This window comes from Emiliania huxleyi (assembly GCF_000372725.1).
Source record: "Emiliania huxleyi CCMP1516 chromosome Unknown EMIHUscaffold_160, whole genome shotgun sequence".
NCBI classification, from domain to species: Eukaryota; Haptophyta; order Isochrysidales; family Noelaerhabdaceae; genus Emiliania; species Emiliania huxleyi.
In genome coordinates this window covers 112,719-127,346 of record NW_005200981.1, presented here as the reverse complement: position 1 = coordinate 127,346, position 14,628 = coordinate 112,719, and the positions used below count along the sequence as shown (strand labels likewise).

General features: G+C 65.1%; 2 protein-coding genes across 2 annotated transcripts; one reads left to right on the top strand and one right to left on the bottom strand.

Moving 5' to 3' along the window:
* Positions 1 to 1,392: 1,392 nt before the first annotated feature.
* Positions 1,393 to 2,424, bottom strand: EMIHUDRAFT_230005 (hypothetical protein; the record flags this gene model as incomplete). Its single annotated transcript, XM_005785407.1, has 2 exons — positions 1,393 to 1,484; positions 1,641 to 2,424. The coding sequence occupies 2 exons, from the start codon at positions 2,422 to 2,424 to the stop codon at positions 1,393 to 1,395; spliced, it is 876 nt and encodes a 291-aa protein (XP_005785464.1).
* A 6,657-nt stretch (positions 2,425 to 9,081) lies between these two features.
* EMIHUDRAFT_52016 (hypothetical protein) lies at positions 9,082 to 11,544 on the top strand (the record flags this gene model as incomplete). The annotated part of the gene is made up of 8 exons (XM_005785406.1): positions 9,082 to 9,542; positions 9,634 to 9,728; positions 9,828 to 9,940; positions 10,177 to 10,239; positions 10,478 to 10,819; positions 10,888 to 11,076; positions 11,203 to 11,289; positions 11,353 to 11,544. Coding segments are annotated over 8 exons (1,542 nt in total), but the record flags the coding sequence as incomplete, so codon positions are not given.
* Positions 11,545 to 14,628: the final 3,084 nt, after the last annotated feature.

The following is a 14,628-nucleotide window of genomic DNA, read 5'->3' as shown; positions in this document are numbered from 1 at the left end:
GGGTGAGGGGGCGAGGTTGGACGGCGGAGGAGGGCTTGGCGGTGGCGGCGATGGGGCTGGCGGGCTTGGCGGCGGCGGGCTTAGGGCGGCGGGCTTGGCGGCGGGGGTGATGGCGGTGGTGGGGACGGCAGAGGGGTGAGGGAGTGGGCGGCGACGGGGGAGGCGGGCTCGGTGGGGGCGGCGACGGGGGAGGCGGGCTTGGCGGCGGCGGGCTTGTGGCGGTGGTGGCGATGGCGGTGGTGGGGGCGACGGAGGGGGCGGGCTGGGAGGCGGCGGCGACGATGGAGGCGGGGAAGGAGGTGGCGGGGGCGCAAGAGGCCGGAGGGAGGCGGGATGGCGAGGCGCTGGCACAGAGGGCGTGCGCGTGCGGCGCGCCTGCTCGAGGCCAGGCCGTCGCCTCCCGTGAAGAGCCCGACGGCCCTCTCGAGTAGGATGCCCTCGCCGAGCAGGCAGCGGCCCCCGGCACAGATTGCTCCTCGCCGTCCTCGCCAAGCAGGGGTGTCTGAGCAGGGGTGGCTTGCCGAAGCCGGTCGGAAGGGGGGGTGGGGGGGGGCAGGCGCTTATGCATGTTAGCCGGGCCGAGACGGGGGAGGTGGGTGGAGCAAGATGCCGGGAGGAGCGGGTGGGTTGGGGGGGGGAGGGCTGGCCTGCAGACGAAGGCGTCGCGCGGCTTGCGACGTTCGGTTCTGCCGCGGCTTGGGCGCTCATGAGGCCGCGCGACTCGTGCGAAGCCGTGGTACGCGCCCCGCCAGGGAAGTGGGCTGTGTTTGCGTTTCTTTGTGGGGACGGGTTGGGAGGGTGGAGGCATCTAGATGGAGATGAAGAGCGAGGCGCACCTCAGACTCGGCACCTGATCGGACGGAGGCAGTCCGATGAGCGGAGGCAGAAATCGAGGATGCGGCGGCGGCCGATGGACGGCGCTCAGCGCGGAGCGGGCGGCGCAGGCCCGGAGCCCTGGCGCGGGCGTGGCGCGGCAGGGCGCGGCGCGGGCGCGGTGGCTCGCAATCATGTTGGCCGGGGATCAGAGGGCGGAGGCGCGGCTCGGGCGGCGGCGCGAGCCTCTGCTCGCGTCGCGCGGGCGGGGAGGGAGAGGGAGGGGAGGGCGAGGGCAGGGAGGGGCGGGGGGCGGGCTCAGCGGCGCGGGGCCCCGGCCCTCGCGCTGGGCGGCGGGCGCGGCAGCTGGCCTTTTGAGAGATCCACGAGCCGCCTCGTTCTGTGCTTCTCTACCCGGGTACCTCTGAGGTGCCCACCTTTCATTGTCGCCAACCAGATTCCGATCTCGTCGCGACACTCCGATTTCTCTTTGTCGGGCCCTGTGCCGCTCGCCTCGTCCGCCCAAGTGACTTGGACGCGCGGTCGAGGGCACCCCACCGTTCCTGGGGCGCGCTGGCGCTAGCCAGCAATCGTTCCCCCACCCATCCACCCTTTTTCTTTGAGGCTGTCGCTCCGAGAAAACTCGTCTCGCAGCTGCGAGAAGTTATCATCTCAAAAAAATGTCCCGGCCGACTGACCACCGCGGGGGAAGTTTAGCGGGAGGGAAGGGAGCGGGGGGGCGCCCAGTAGGGCGCCGGCGCCCCAGCGTAGAGGGCGTCGTGTAGCCCTCCTTTTGGTATAATAAAAGGTGGGGTGTCGCAAATCACTTGTGGTAATTTTTCGTCCGAATTGGAATTCGATTTCTTTTCGCCCGACTTTTGGCATGCCTTGTGCCGCTTGCTCGCCCGCCCGAGTGACTCGAACGCGCAGAATCTTGGCGGCCAGACGGCTCACCAAGGTATTTGCAGTCGAGACCGAGGGCGACGGCTGGATGACTAGCTGGTAGAGCGCGCCCAGCGAGGTGGCGAGCATGATCCGCCGCTCCTCGATGCGCCGCCTCTCATCTACCCCGCCGGCCTGCATGCGGAGCAAGTCCGTGAAGTCCTCGAGCCTCGTGTGTGGGTCCGCGGAGGTAGACTGAAAGATGACGGGGAGCGAAGCGCCCTTGAGCAAGCGAGGGATTTGGAGCGCGAGCATCGTAGGGTTGGCGGCCGCCGCCCCCACGCTTTGCACGATAGCTCCTTGGAGAAGGCCGGCCGTGAGTCTCGCGGGGGCTGCCAGGGGCAGGCGGGCCGCCCTTGTAGCTATCGGTCCCAAATGGAAAGAGAGCAGCGAGTACAGCAGCAGAGGCAACTCCCCGCCCGCCTCGAGCGCGCGAAGCGGGAGTTGCGTAAGGAAGAGCAGGTCCTGTGGTCCTGGCACGACCGGCACCACGGCCGCGGCTTGGCCCCCTCGACCGCGGCCCCGGCCTCTCCCCGCGGCCGGCGCTGGGACGGCGGGCGCGTCAAAGTCTTCACCGAGAAAGATGTCCGAGTGCGAGACCACCCAGACCCCTGGGTTGGCCATTGCCAGACCGGCGAGCCGCTGGTGCAGCACGCCGATCTTCTCCATGGAAGTGGCAAAGAGGTTCGCCGCGTCCAGAGCGGTCAGAAGCCGCGACCAGAATGCCCCATTGAAAAGCACATTGAGAACGTGGTTCCCATCGAGGAGGGTGCCTGTCTACTGGTCCACGCTGAACCGGCACCGCGGCAGGAAGGCGCCCTTGGCGTCACTCTGCCCCAGGGTGTAGTTGGTCACTGCTCCTGCATTGTCGTACACCGTGGTCCAACTCAGACAAGGCGTGTGGTCCTTTACGTGCTGAGCCCCTGGAGCGAGAACGAGCGCTGCATCACTGGTGATCTGAACTTCGTCAACGACGACGACGATGGGCGCTTGCGCAGCTGGCGGGGCCTGCTGCTGCGTCATCTTCACTGCGTCCTCTCCTCTCCTCCCACCTCACAGAAAACTGCGGCCGCCAGCGACAGAGCGTCTCGCTGGCGGACGGCGAGAGGAACACAAAGGGACGTCCGGACGTCCATCCACTGGGATGAGATAACTGGAGATCTGAGGTCGAATCTCCCGATTCCACAGCCGCCCACAGGAGCGCCGCCTCAACACGGGGTCTCGGCTCTATCGAGCCATGCTAGCTCCAGCCGCAGCCCCACCCGGCCGCCCGAGGGTGTTCCCGCAGGCAGAGAAGACCAATCCTGGGGGAAGTAACCAGATGAGGCGAGGTGAGGCGAGATGAGGCGAGGTGAGGCGAGATGAGGCGAGGTGAGGTGAGATGAGGCGAGGTGTGAGGCGAGATAGCGAGGTGAGGCGAGATGAAGCGAGGTGAGGCGAGATGAGGCGAGACTAGGAGGCGAGATGAAGCGGGATGTTGTGTGGCTGCTTGTGCTGCCAAGCAGCAGGCAGCACAAGCAGCCATACAAGTGAGCTTTTGGGTTGTGTGGCTGCTTGTGCTGCCTGCTCATGAGCAGGCAGCACAAGCAGCCACACAAGTCAGCTTTGGGAGCTCACGGCGACGCCCAATGCGTGCGCCGGTAGGGGGGAGTGTGTGCGCGCGTGTGTGAGATGAGGATTGTGGCAGGCTGCTGCTGCTGATGGGAAGTGTGCTCTGTGTGTGGCGCTGCGCTGGCGTGCGACGCGCGCGTGCTGTGTACGTGTGCGTGTTGCGGTCGCGCGCGCGTCTGCGTGTGCTGCGCGCGCGCCGCCGGTGTGTGCTGTGTGCTGTATTCTGTTGTGCGCCCTGTTTGTGCAGCTGGGAGGCGCAGGCTTGGCTGGCAGGGCTGCGCGGCGGGCTGCGGCGTGCTGTGGGTGGTCGCGCGCCTGCCTGCTGGTGTGCGGCGGCCGCTCAGCCCGCCCGACCGGGTCGTCGGCGGCCCAGGGCGCGGGCATGCGGTCTGCGCTGCATGTGAGGCTGTGTGCGCGGCTGGCGCGTATGTTTCCGTGCGGAGAGGGACGCGCGCATGTGTTCACGCTGCGGGCGCGGGCGGGCGCGGAGGGCGGCGCGGTCTCACCGCGGTCCGACGTCGGTTGGTCTTCTGCGTGGCGAGGGCGGGCGCGCAGAGAGGCCTTGCCGCCATCGCGTTGCCGCGAAGGAAAAAGAAGTTGGCGACGAAAGTTGTGTAAGCTGCCCAAATCAGACGCTGGATCCTTAGCGGAGCTGAGTTCTGTCGGGAAGGAAAAAGAATCCCGGAAACCTGCGCGAGAACGCACCAGTGCTGTACCTTTTTTGCGCCATTTCGCTCTCCCTTCCACACACACAGTGGCAAACCACAACGCCACGCAGCAACTCAGAAGTCAACCGCAACAAGTCACAAGTCGCTTTAGACATGTCCAAAGTGCAAACCACAAACCACGTGAGGAACGTGGAACTGCCAACAGCACACGGTCTCTCCTTCGCTACGTGTTTGACGACGTCAAACAGTGTTTGACCACGGCGCTGTTCACAGCGCGCGCGGACGGCCGTTCTGAGAGTCTCTCTCCGCTGGACTTTTGTAAAGCATGCTTGTGGCAAGTTACGGACGCTAGTAGCGACCTCAGAGACCAAAACCCGAATTAATAATTAAGGCTCAAACTATGGTCAAACAACCGTCAAACAAACAGGTCAAACAACGAAAAGAGACTAGTGCGACCGCTAGACGGCGGTCTCCGCCGGCCCCAAGGCTGCCCAGCCCCAGTACCACACCGGCCACATACACCGTGGCGCTGGAGTCGGTCAGTGAGGCACTAGACGGGCTACGGAACCATGCGCGCGCCGGCCGGACAGGCTGCGCGCAGGGGCCGCGCCGCCTCGATTTCGCACCTCCGCTCCGCGGCCGGCTGAGGGGCTAGCTCGCCCGGCGACAAGCCCAGCCATCGCCCAGCGCCCCGTATCGACGGGGGGCACGCACAAAAACCGCACCTACGACTAGGGTGAGCCCGTGAGGGCGTCTGTGTGGGCCGCGGGCGGCTGCGAGGAGGGCGCGGGTGGGAGCATGGGAGATGCACCACCGCTCGACGAAGACGCGCCCGACGAAGCCCTGCTAGCGGAGGATGGTCGATCCTCACCTACTAGCGTCGGGCGTGTGCGAAAAAGAGCGCAAATCGGAGCTCAACTCGCGCGCGGCTGGGAAAGGGGTGTGGCACCCCTCCGAAGGCGCCTTGCGAGGAGCTGCTGCTGCCCCCAAACGCGCTCGGGCAGCACGTCGGCGCGCCTGCGGGGTGGGTAGAGGTGAAACTATGCTTGCTGGCACGCGCATCCCGCACCACCCCCACGTCCGCGCGCACCATGCCGCCATCCCACCTCACAGCCAAGCGCCATCGCCGTCGGACGCGGCGACGCCGAGCGGTGGCCTCGCAGACGACGAGCGCGATGAGGCCGCCGCGCCGCCGGGTTGGCCGGCGCGTGCCAGCCGCTGGCCCGTCCAGCGTGGCGGGACCTAGGGCGGGACCGGCTCGCCCATCCTGGCCCGCGCGCTTGCCGACGCGAGAAGATCGCGCGAGAGGGCAAAATGTGGCAAAATGGCCTGTTTGCCAACCCTTCACGGCGACTTCACGTCGGAACGAGTCGGATCGACGACTCGCCGCCTGCACCAGCGTGTGCGCCTTGCAATTCTACACAGAATCGATACTTGGTACGTCTTTCTGAATCGCTCGTGGAGAGGAGCTACGGCCATTCTCCACTCTCGAGGTTCTCGAGGTGGATATCCTTTGGCCGCGTTGGGTAGCGATTCTCCACTTGTGTTTGACGACGTCAAACACTGTTTGACGTCGTCAAACACGATCGAGTAACCGCACACACAAGGCGAAGGAAAACTCGTGCACGTCCCCGATTTGCTCTACCAGTTGCCCGTGGACACGACGGCGTCGGCGAATTTACGTACACGACGGTGCAATATCTACAAACTCGAGACAATTGGCTCACGCCAGGGCGCTCGTTGCTCCTCCGTCTCTTTGTATCTTCCATATAACTGCGTTTATCAGAAGACGAGACAATGCTCGCATGAATACGCTCACGTCCGCGAATCTAATAAATAACCCACCGGATTACTCAGGACGTCAGGAGGCCCCCCAGCATGGGGAACTTCACGTATCACGTTGTGGACGAGATGTCTCTCGCTTTACACAGAGCGGAACAGGAGCGCCTCAGTCGCCTAGCGGAGCTTCGCCGGACCGAGGTGCACACCTACGGCGCGCTGCATGCGAGCGCTCCCATCGCTGCTGCTGTCAAACCCAGCCCCCCGGTGAGTCAGGAGTGGGAAATTGGGCTTGCCAGCAAGTAGGGGCGCGTTTAGTCCAACGCATTCGCTCAGGAAGTACATGTATGTCATCTGAAGGTCGTCTTTGGATCAGCTCGGAGTCGTCTTTGGAGCAGCTCGGAGTCGTCTTTGGAGCAGCTCGGAGTCGTCTTAGCAGCTCGGAGTCGTCTTTGGAGCAGCTCGGAGTCGTCTTAGCAGCTCGGAGTCGTCTTTGGAGCAGCTCGGAGTCGTCTTCGGGCCGATCAAAAACATTCTCGGTGACGCAACATGTACATGCACATTCCCGCAGGTAGGAGGACTCTGACAGGATTTACAACTCACTCATCCTGTGGATAGCACTTTTCCAAAAAAAAGACAAGAGAGGTGAAAGCAAAAAAACAATCTCTTTTGTCTCCAAAAGCCCCAAGGGCTCGAGTTCGCCGTCGAAGCCAGGGACGTGTCCAACGATCGCCGCCACGATCCCCTCACCGATTCGAGGCGGCGTTGCTGGCTCTGTGCTGGCGATGCACAGTTTGCTCCTCTACGCTCTCGCTGCCACATGAACGGCGGTCCCTTCTCGACCGACCCAGTGGTGCAAGAGGATTACATTTCACCTCTTCCCGATGCAGCCTCATGGCCGTGCACTCAACCCGTCGTTCGAAGCACAGCGTCAGCCCGTGGCGCCCTGAGATGGACGCTTATGTGCTATTACGCCGTTTCCACCACCACCTGCAAAAAAGTCGCGTGCAATTCAGCTTCGGTGGATCATATCGGTCGGCGCGCTACATACCATCTCCGGGGGCGCTACAAGCTACATATCGGTGTCGATACGTAGCGCCCCCGGAGGCGATATGTAGCGCTGGGGATAATACATCGGTCAACGCCACGCGGTGTGAATTACTTCCCACCAACAAAGCACATATCGCCCGCCTCCGGTCCGCCTCGCCCCTACAACCTCATCACTCCCAAGCAAGTGTGACCTCCCCGGGGTAAGTAAAATCGTGTGCTGCCTGCCTTCACTTTTTGACGGCTAAAACCTGCCATTTTCTCATCCAATTTTGTGCAATCTGTCCAAGCGATCGTATGTATGTATGTAGGAAGGCGAAGAACAGTCAGGCTCGGACTGGACACCAACGCGGTATGGGTGGACGCTGGACAGATGATGACGACACGCACGAGCGACACACAGACACAAACAAGCTCACAAGACACACAGCCAGCGTGGCCGCCACACAACACCCTGAGTGGGCGTACACATCACTCAAGGCCACGTCCCCCCTGTCGCCCCCCCAGCATTTCAAGGTGCCAAGAGACAAACAACAGCACAACAACACAGACAGGCGACAGGGGCGAACGTGTGAGACTAGAGCAGGCTTGCTCCGCCTCTAGCAAGCTCTCATCGCCGGCCGCAAGGCACGGACGAGACCGTGTGTGGGGTCTTGTGAGGTGTCTATGGACGGCCTCCTCACAGGCTAGCGGCCAGCCGCCAGCCCTATCTCGCACTCATGGGTGACGACAGTTCATTGGATGAGTGGTTGCGATCATCAGATTAGTCCAAGCGAAAGAAAACGATGTCCGGGCTCTTTATATTCCGGCTAAAAATCGCTGAAAATCGGTTCGAAAAAGAATGTAGAATATGAAGAAAAGCGTATAAAGGCCAAGCTACAAGCTACATGTCGGGAGAGAGAGATTTTAGAGAGATTTTTAGCAATACCAACAAATTGGAGATGCGACGGCTGCGTGGATACGTGCTGGCAGGGTGACCCGTGTGCGGGGTAACCCGAGCACGGGGAAGCTTCACGGGTTCGAGTCGCCAAACATTAAGCAGCGGAGGTGTGCCGAGGGGGACCGGGAGGCGGTAAGCCGTCGTCGCCCGGCGCTGCTTGCAGCAGCCAGCACCGTGGCGATGGCGCTAAGAGGTTCCTCTTTTCCGCGCCCCCCCCCGCAAGGCGCGCGACACACGGCTTCGTTCGTTACGAAGCTGCCCCAGCAGGCGTCTTGACGGGTATCAAAATTTCTTCCCTATAAAGAGGCCCCAACGGACCCGAGAAACAAAATTTTGGAGGCGACCCCAATAAGGTTGCGGTCCACGGGCAGGGCACGGGCGCCACGCTCGCGGGCGGGCCTGTTGTTGGCGTCACCTCTGCCCTACAGCGGCACCTACGCCGTGAGCGGACCCCTCTTCTCCTCCATTATTAGGCCATCCCCGGATAGTTTGGGCGGTCCAAGTGCCTTCTTCTCGCAGGCGGTCCGCGCGTGCCAACTAAGTTTGTCATGTCGGTGTCGATACGTAGCGCCCCCGGAGGCGATATGTAGCGCTGGGGTTATACATCGGTCAACGCCACGCGGGGTGAATTACCTCCCACCAACAAAGCACATATCGCCCGCCTCCGGTCCGCCTCGCCCCTACAACCTCATCACTCCCAAGTGTGACCTCCCCGGGGTAAAATCGTATGCTGCCTGACTTCACTTTTTGACGGCTAAAACCTACCATTTTCTCATCGAGATCAGAATCTCGCTCAAATCTCGTATTTGTCCAAGCGAAAAGAATTTTACAACAAAACTCCCTCGAACGACACTTTGCACGGGACTAAAAGAAAAGAAAACGACGCAGCGCGCCAGCTCTCCATTTGCGACGCGGGCTGACACCGTCGGGGCGCGCGCCACGCCCCACACACCGTCGCCAATCCACCCCGTGATTCGACGGTCTCGCCCGACATTCCGCCTTCGCCGTGACGTGTCCCAAACGAGCTGGGGTCGGTTGCCACTCAACACTCGCCCAGCCTTGCTGCGCAGCTGCGCACGCGTGCCACGGCCAGCCGCTCTGTCGCAGCTGACCCAGCGCGCGTGCCGGCTGGGCCGAGGGCTAGGGCCTCGCGCTCCTCTCCTGTGCTCTGCTCACCCTCCACGCGGTGGCGGCCGCAGGCGCAGCGGCGACACCGAGGCGCAGGGTAACCCACATTAACGTGACATGGTTGCCACCAAACCGCACGCGGTGCCAAAGTCAAAGGGCGGCATCGACGCGGAGGACGCTCGGCGGCGGCGCGAGGCGTCGACCATTCAGATCCGAAAGGACAAGAAGGAGGAGGGGCTGCAAAAGCGGCGGCGGCCCGCGGCGGCTGCAGCGGCGGCGCCCTACGGTGGCAGCTCGTCGTCGCAGCCGCCCCAGCAGGCGCGCACGGCGACGCGGAGCGCGGAGGCTCCCGAGCCCGGGCTGGCCGAGACGCTCAAGTCTCTCCCCGAGGATGTGCAGCTGCTCAACTCGGACGACCGCGGGCAGCAGCTCGAGGCGTGCATACGGCTGCGCAAGCTGCTCTCGATCGAGCGGAACCCGCCGATCGCCGAGATCATCGAGGCGGGCGTGGTGCCTCGACTGGTGCAGTTTCTCCACTGCTTTGACGACCCCATGCTGGCGTTTGAGGCCGCGTGGGCGGTGACCAACGTCGCTTCGGGCACCTCGGAGCACACGTGTGCGCACCTAGCCCCGCGGCGGCAAAGCCGCGGTGCTCCCCGGGCGCGATTCGTTCGGCCGCTCACACCGCGCCGCGCCGCCACCCAGGCGCGTCCTCCTCGACAACGGCGCCGTGCCGGTGCTGGTGCAGCTCGCTCTCCACGAGGACTCAAACTTGCGCGAGCAGTCGATGTGGGCCTTGGGTGGGGGCGCACCCGCCGCCCTCCCCTGCCGCCCCTCACCTCCGCCCCCCCCCCCCACCCCCACCCCCCGCCCCCCCCTGCACCCCGGCGCGCGCGCAGGTAACATCGCGGGCGACTCGCCGCGGTGCCGCGATCTGGTGCTGTCGTACGGGGTGGTGCCGCGCCTCCTGCCGCAGTGCGAGTCCTGCGAGCAGCCGCGGGCGGGGACCTCGGTGCGGGAGGGATGTGGGGGGGAGGGGGGAGGGGGGAGGGGGGGGGGGGGGGAGGCCGAGGGGAGACCACGAGCGCGCACGCCTTGATGCATGACCCCCCCCCCCGTCCTGCCCACGTTTGCCAGGCGGGACCGTCGCACCTCTCCTCCCACCCGCACGTGTACCAGCCTCCTCCGGGAGGAGGACAGGCGAGCCTCGTCGCACAGCCGCTGCTCTCGGCCGCGCCAACGATGCAGCGGAACGCCACGTGGCTGCTCTCCAACCTCTGCCGCGGCAAGCCGCCGCCCCGTTGGGCGTTGGTCGAGCCCACGGCGCACTTTCGGATGTGAGTCCGCTCACCGGGGAATGACTTGAAGCACCGGTCTTTGCGTGAACAGGTGCCGGTGCTGGTGAGGTTGCTCCAGCGTCAGGCGCGCCGCACCTCACCCTCTGCCCCCGTCTCACCCTCCTCTCCCCACCATGCTCTCTATCGTGTGCGCCCATTCTCCTCAATGCCACCATCCGGGCTGCGACCGCTCTGCTCCTCGCCGCCAACAGCAACCGCTTCCCTCGCCATCACCACCGTCGTCGCCGCTTTCGCCCCCACCACCCTCATCCCCACACTCGCCACCGCTTCAGACCGACGATGAGGTGCTCACCGACGCCTGCTGGGCAATCTCGTACCTCTCGGAGCCGCCCGAGCGCATTGCCCCGCTGGTCGAGGCGGGCGCCATTTTGCCGCTCGTCGCGCTCCTCTCGCACACGATGCCCTCTGTGCAAACGCCGGCGTTGCGCGCCGTGGGGAACATTGCAGCGGGGACGGCCGCGCAGGCGGCCGCACTCATCGCGGGGGGCGCTCTTGGCCCACTCCAACGGCTGCTGAGCACGGGCCAGACCGGAGTTGCGCGAGCAGCCGCCCGTAAGACTCCCCGTACGACGCGCCCGTGACGGCGGGAATAGGTAAAAAGGAGCTGCGCAAGGAGGCCGCGTGGATGCTCTCCAATCTGACCGCCGGCGACCGGGAGCAAGTCGCTGCCGTCTGCGCGGCCGGGGTCGTGCCAAAATTGCTCGACATGGCGGCGCACGAGGAGTACGAGATCAAGAAGGAGGTGGTCTATGCGCTGTGTAATGCTTGCTGCTTTGGCTCCGCGCAAATTGTGTGCACTCGCCCCCCCCCCCCCCCCGGCACCCTTCTCTGCTCGTCGCTTGCCGCCCCGCCCCTCCCAGCCCATCCGCCCGCCCCTCGGGCGACCGTCCTTCCCCCACCGCCTTCTCTCCCACAGGCTTGCGGCCTCGCCCAGCTCGGCATCGTCGTGCGGCTCTGCGATTTGCTCGAGCTGCCGGACGCGTCGCTGCTGCTTGCGGCGCCCGTGCCGGTCGAGGCTGCGGGGTGCCGGCGTGCGCGTGCTTATGCGCACCCGCCCGCGCCGTAGGTGCTCGAGGCGCTCGAGGCGCTGCTACGAGCCGGTGGCGACGGCTTCGGTATCAATCCGCATGCGCGCTTGGTGGACGAGGCGGGCGGCTGCGAGAAGATTGAGGCGCTGCAGATGCATGAGAATCCAGAGGTCTTCGAGAAGGCGCAGGCGCTGCTCGAGGCCTTCTTCGGCGCAGACGAGGACGAGGAGGACCCGCTGACGGCACCGCTCGCCACAGCAGAGGGCTTCAGCTTTGGCTAATTGGGAGTGGGTGGGGGGGGGGGGGGGGCCTTTAGGGGGGGGGGGGCTTTCCGCCTGTCCAGTTTTCCAAACCCCCATCGAGCGACCCGTAATAGAGAGAGTTTGGCCGCCTCGCGCCGCGTCACACGCGGCCGTGCGGCGTGTGTGCCAGTGTGCGCGCCTCTCTGACATTCCCTGATGTACAAAACGAAATCCGGGAGCACAATTGAAACTTGCGCCGTGTGTGTCAAGGTGCCAAACTCGACACCTCGACACACCTCGACCTTCGACAGGCTTCGACAGGCCTCGACACCTCTATCCCTCGACACCCCCTCGACACCGGGGGGTCCGGGCCTCCGACACCTCGACACCAGGGCTCAGGCCACCATATTGTTAGGGGGAAATACTGAAAAATGGGACCCCCGGACGGACCTTGCTTTCATACCGAGCGTGAAGAGCTGAGTCTCAGCTTTCAGACCCTGCAAAAATCATTGAAAAATATTAAGATGGTCCAGAATGGTGACCGAAAGACTCCGGCGCCGCAGCGCTCGCGCTTGCTTTCCTCGCAAATGCGACAAGTGAGGCCGCTGAAAGGGAAAAGAATGATGGCGTCGAAAGAAAAACCGCAAGGCAAGACCGCAAATGCTGCCGCTCCTGGTGAGCGCCAGCCCGCGCCGCGTGCAGGGCGTGTCCGGGGCGCCCTCCCCCCGAGTTCCCCCGCAAAATCCGGCCCGCGGTCGCGCGCGCGCTCCCGTACCGCTGCTTTGGAGGAGTCTGCAGCCCCGGGCGCGCCCGCACGGCGATTGCCGCCTCCACTCCAACCTCATCCACTCTCACTCTGACATTCTCTCCAGAGTCCTCGCGTCGAGCCCGTGGCGCCGGAGCGCGAGCCCCAAGCTCGGGACACAGCGGGACATTGACGATCTGCGATGCCTGTGCGTGCAGGTGATCACGATGAGCACGGCGCCGGCGGTGGCAAGCTTCCTGGTGCTCCAGGCGCGCTGCGCCCGCGCGTCCGCGACGCCCGTGTGTGCCCCTGCGCGCGCCCCGCTCGCCGCGCCGCCGCCGGGCCCGTGGGGGTCTCAGGTTTGCGCGTGTGTGCCGCAGATGTCACGACCGAGGAGCTCCAGCAGATCCTCCAGAACGTGCAGGCCGAGCTTGAGCGGCGCGCGGCGCTGCAGCGCGGGGCGCCCGAATCGAAGCGGTGCGTGCCCCCCCTCGCCGTGGCCGCGCTCGCCCCGCCTTGGCGAGCTTTTGCCGCGCGCGCAGGAACTCGATCTTGTGCGCCTCGGGCAAGGCGTTGCCCAGCGAGGCGGAGGTGCACGCATGGGCGCTGCTCGTCACCCAGGTGCCCAAGGGCCCGCGGAGCTTCTACAAGGACGGCGAGGCGGCGAGCGTGCGGTGGGACGCCAACGACCGCGTCTCGCCGGCCGAGCCCGAGTCGGACGGCTTGTTCCAACGCGGACTGCGACGGTGCGTGGCGGCTGGACCTGGACGCGCCGGCGGCGGCGGCGGCGGCGGCGGCGGAGGACGAGGAGATGGAGATGGAGGCGGAGGTGCAGGCGGAGGTGCAGGCGGAGGCGCAGGTGGAGGCGGAGGCGGAGTCGGAGGCGGAGGCGGCGGTGGCGGCGGCGGCGCCGAGGCAGCGCGGGGCGCCGAAGAAGCGCGGGGCAACCGCAGCAGGCGTGGCGGCTGACGAGGCGGCGCCACAGGCGCGCGAGGCGCAATGCACGTTGAGTCTGCGGCACATGCAGTGGACAGCAAACACATAGGGTGATGCGGCACGGCGGTAGATGGCCGAGGATGCAGACGGACCGTTGTATGTGTGTTGTGTATATGCTGCTGCCGAAGAAGGTCGAGGCCTTCGCTGGTCACAGCGCGTGTCGTCGCCGTGTCGGCTGGAGCATTCCACAGCCTCGCCCGCACCGCCGACGGAGCTGTCTTCACGTGGGGCAAGGGCGAACACGGCTGCCTAGGCCACGGAGAGGACCTGCCGAACCAGCTGCTGCTGCCAGGCTAGTTCCATTTCACAGTGGCACAGCCCGCGTTACACAATCTTGATTTTGGTCATTTGCGCCATTTGGTACCTCTCGGTGCCTTCCAGAGGCAGCTGCGACCCCGCCGAGTAGACGGTGGCACACAGCAGGTGGCGCGGCGTGCAACCGTCCACTCGGCGGGGTCGCAGCTGCCTCTGCGCGTACTGGGGATGTACCTTTGTCGCGCGCCGGAGACGACTCGACGCCGCTGAGATCGGAGATCAAGCTCTGACAGGTCGCACGTCGCTCCTTTGACCCCGACGTGACTCACCCGTACAGAGCGCATCATAACACAGTCTCGACGCGCTTGGTACGACGCCTGCGACCCGTCTTGGGTCAGGTGGCACGACGCTCATCGCGCCTACCAGCGCTGCCGTGCAGGCTGCCACGACGAGGTCGAGCACGCTTCTATACGCTCGCCCAGCCTTCCTTTCTATCCCATTAGGCAGCCTGGGAACGGTGGCGATCAGAGGCAAAGCCTACGAGGGGTGGTGGAACCACATGTCACGGCCACCGCCGGCTCGACGCCACGATAGCCTCCGGAGGCTGACTTTGAGGCACAATCATCGGACGATGTCGACGAGTTGGGTCGCTCTCGCGGTAGCCAGATGACCTCCCATACTAGTATCATCCGACATGGCCGCAGGGAGCGCGGGGGAGGGCGCTGGGAGCAACACGGAGCTCCGTTGGACGCGTTTTCAAGATTAGCGTGTCAAAGTGAATTGGAACTAGCCAGACTTCGACCAGTCGGCCCAGGTCGGCGCCATGCACTGGCGGGCTGCACAGCGCGCTAGATTACGCGGAGGACGTGCGCTTACCACCGGGTGGGATTACCAGGCTCGCCTGGGCTCGCTGAGGGTCGATCGCGGCGCGACCCGTTTCGGCTGTTTTCGCCTCGCGAAACTGGGATGCGCGCCGGGAGCTGCAGCGCCAGCGTTTCGCGGACCTGTGCAGCCTCCGGGCACTGTGAACTTCTCCCAGGCTCGGGCAATGCGGGCACGTGCCAGCGGGGGCGCGG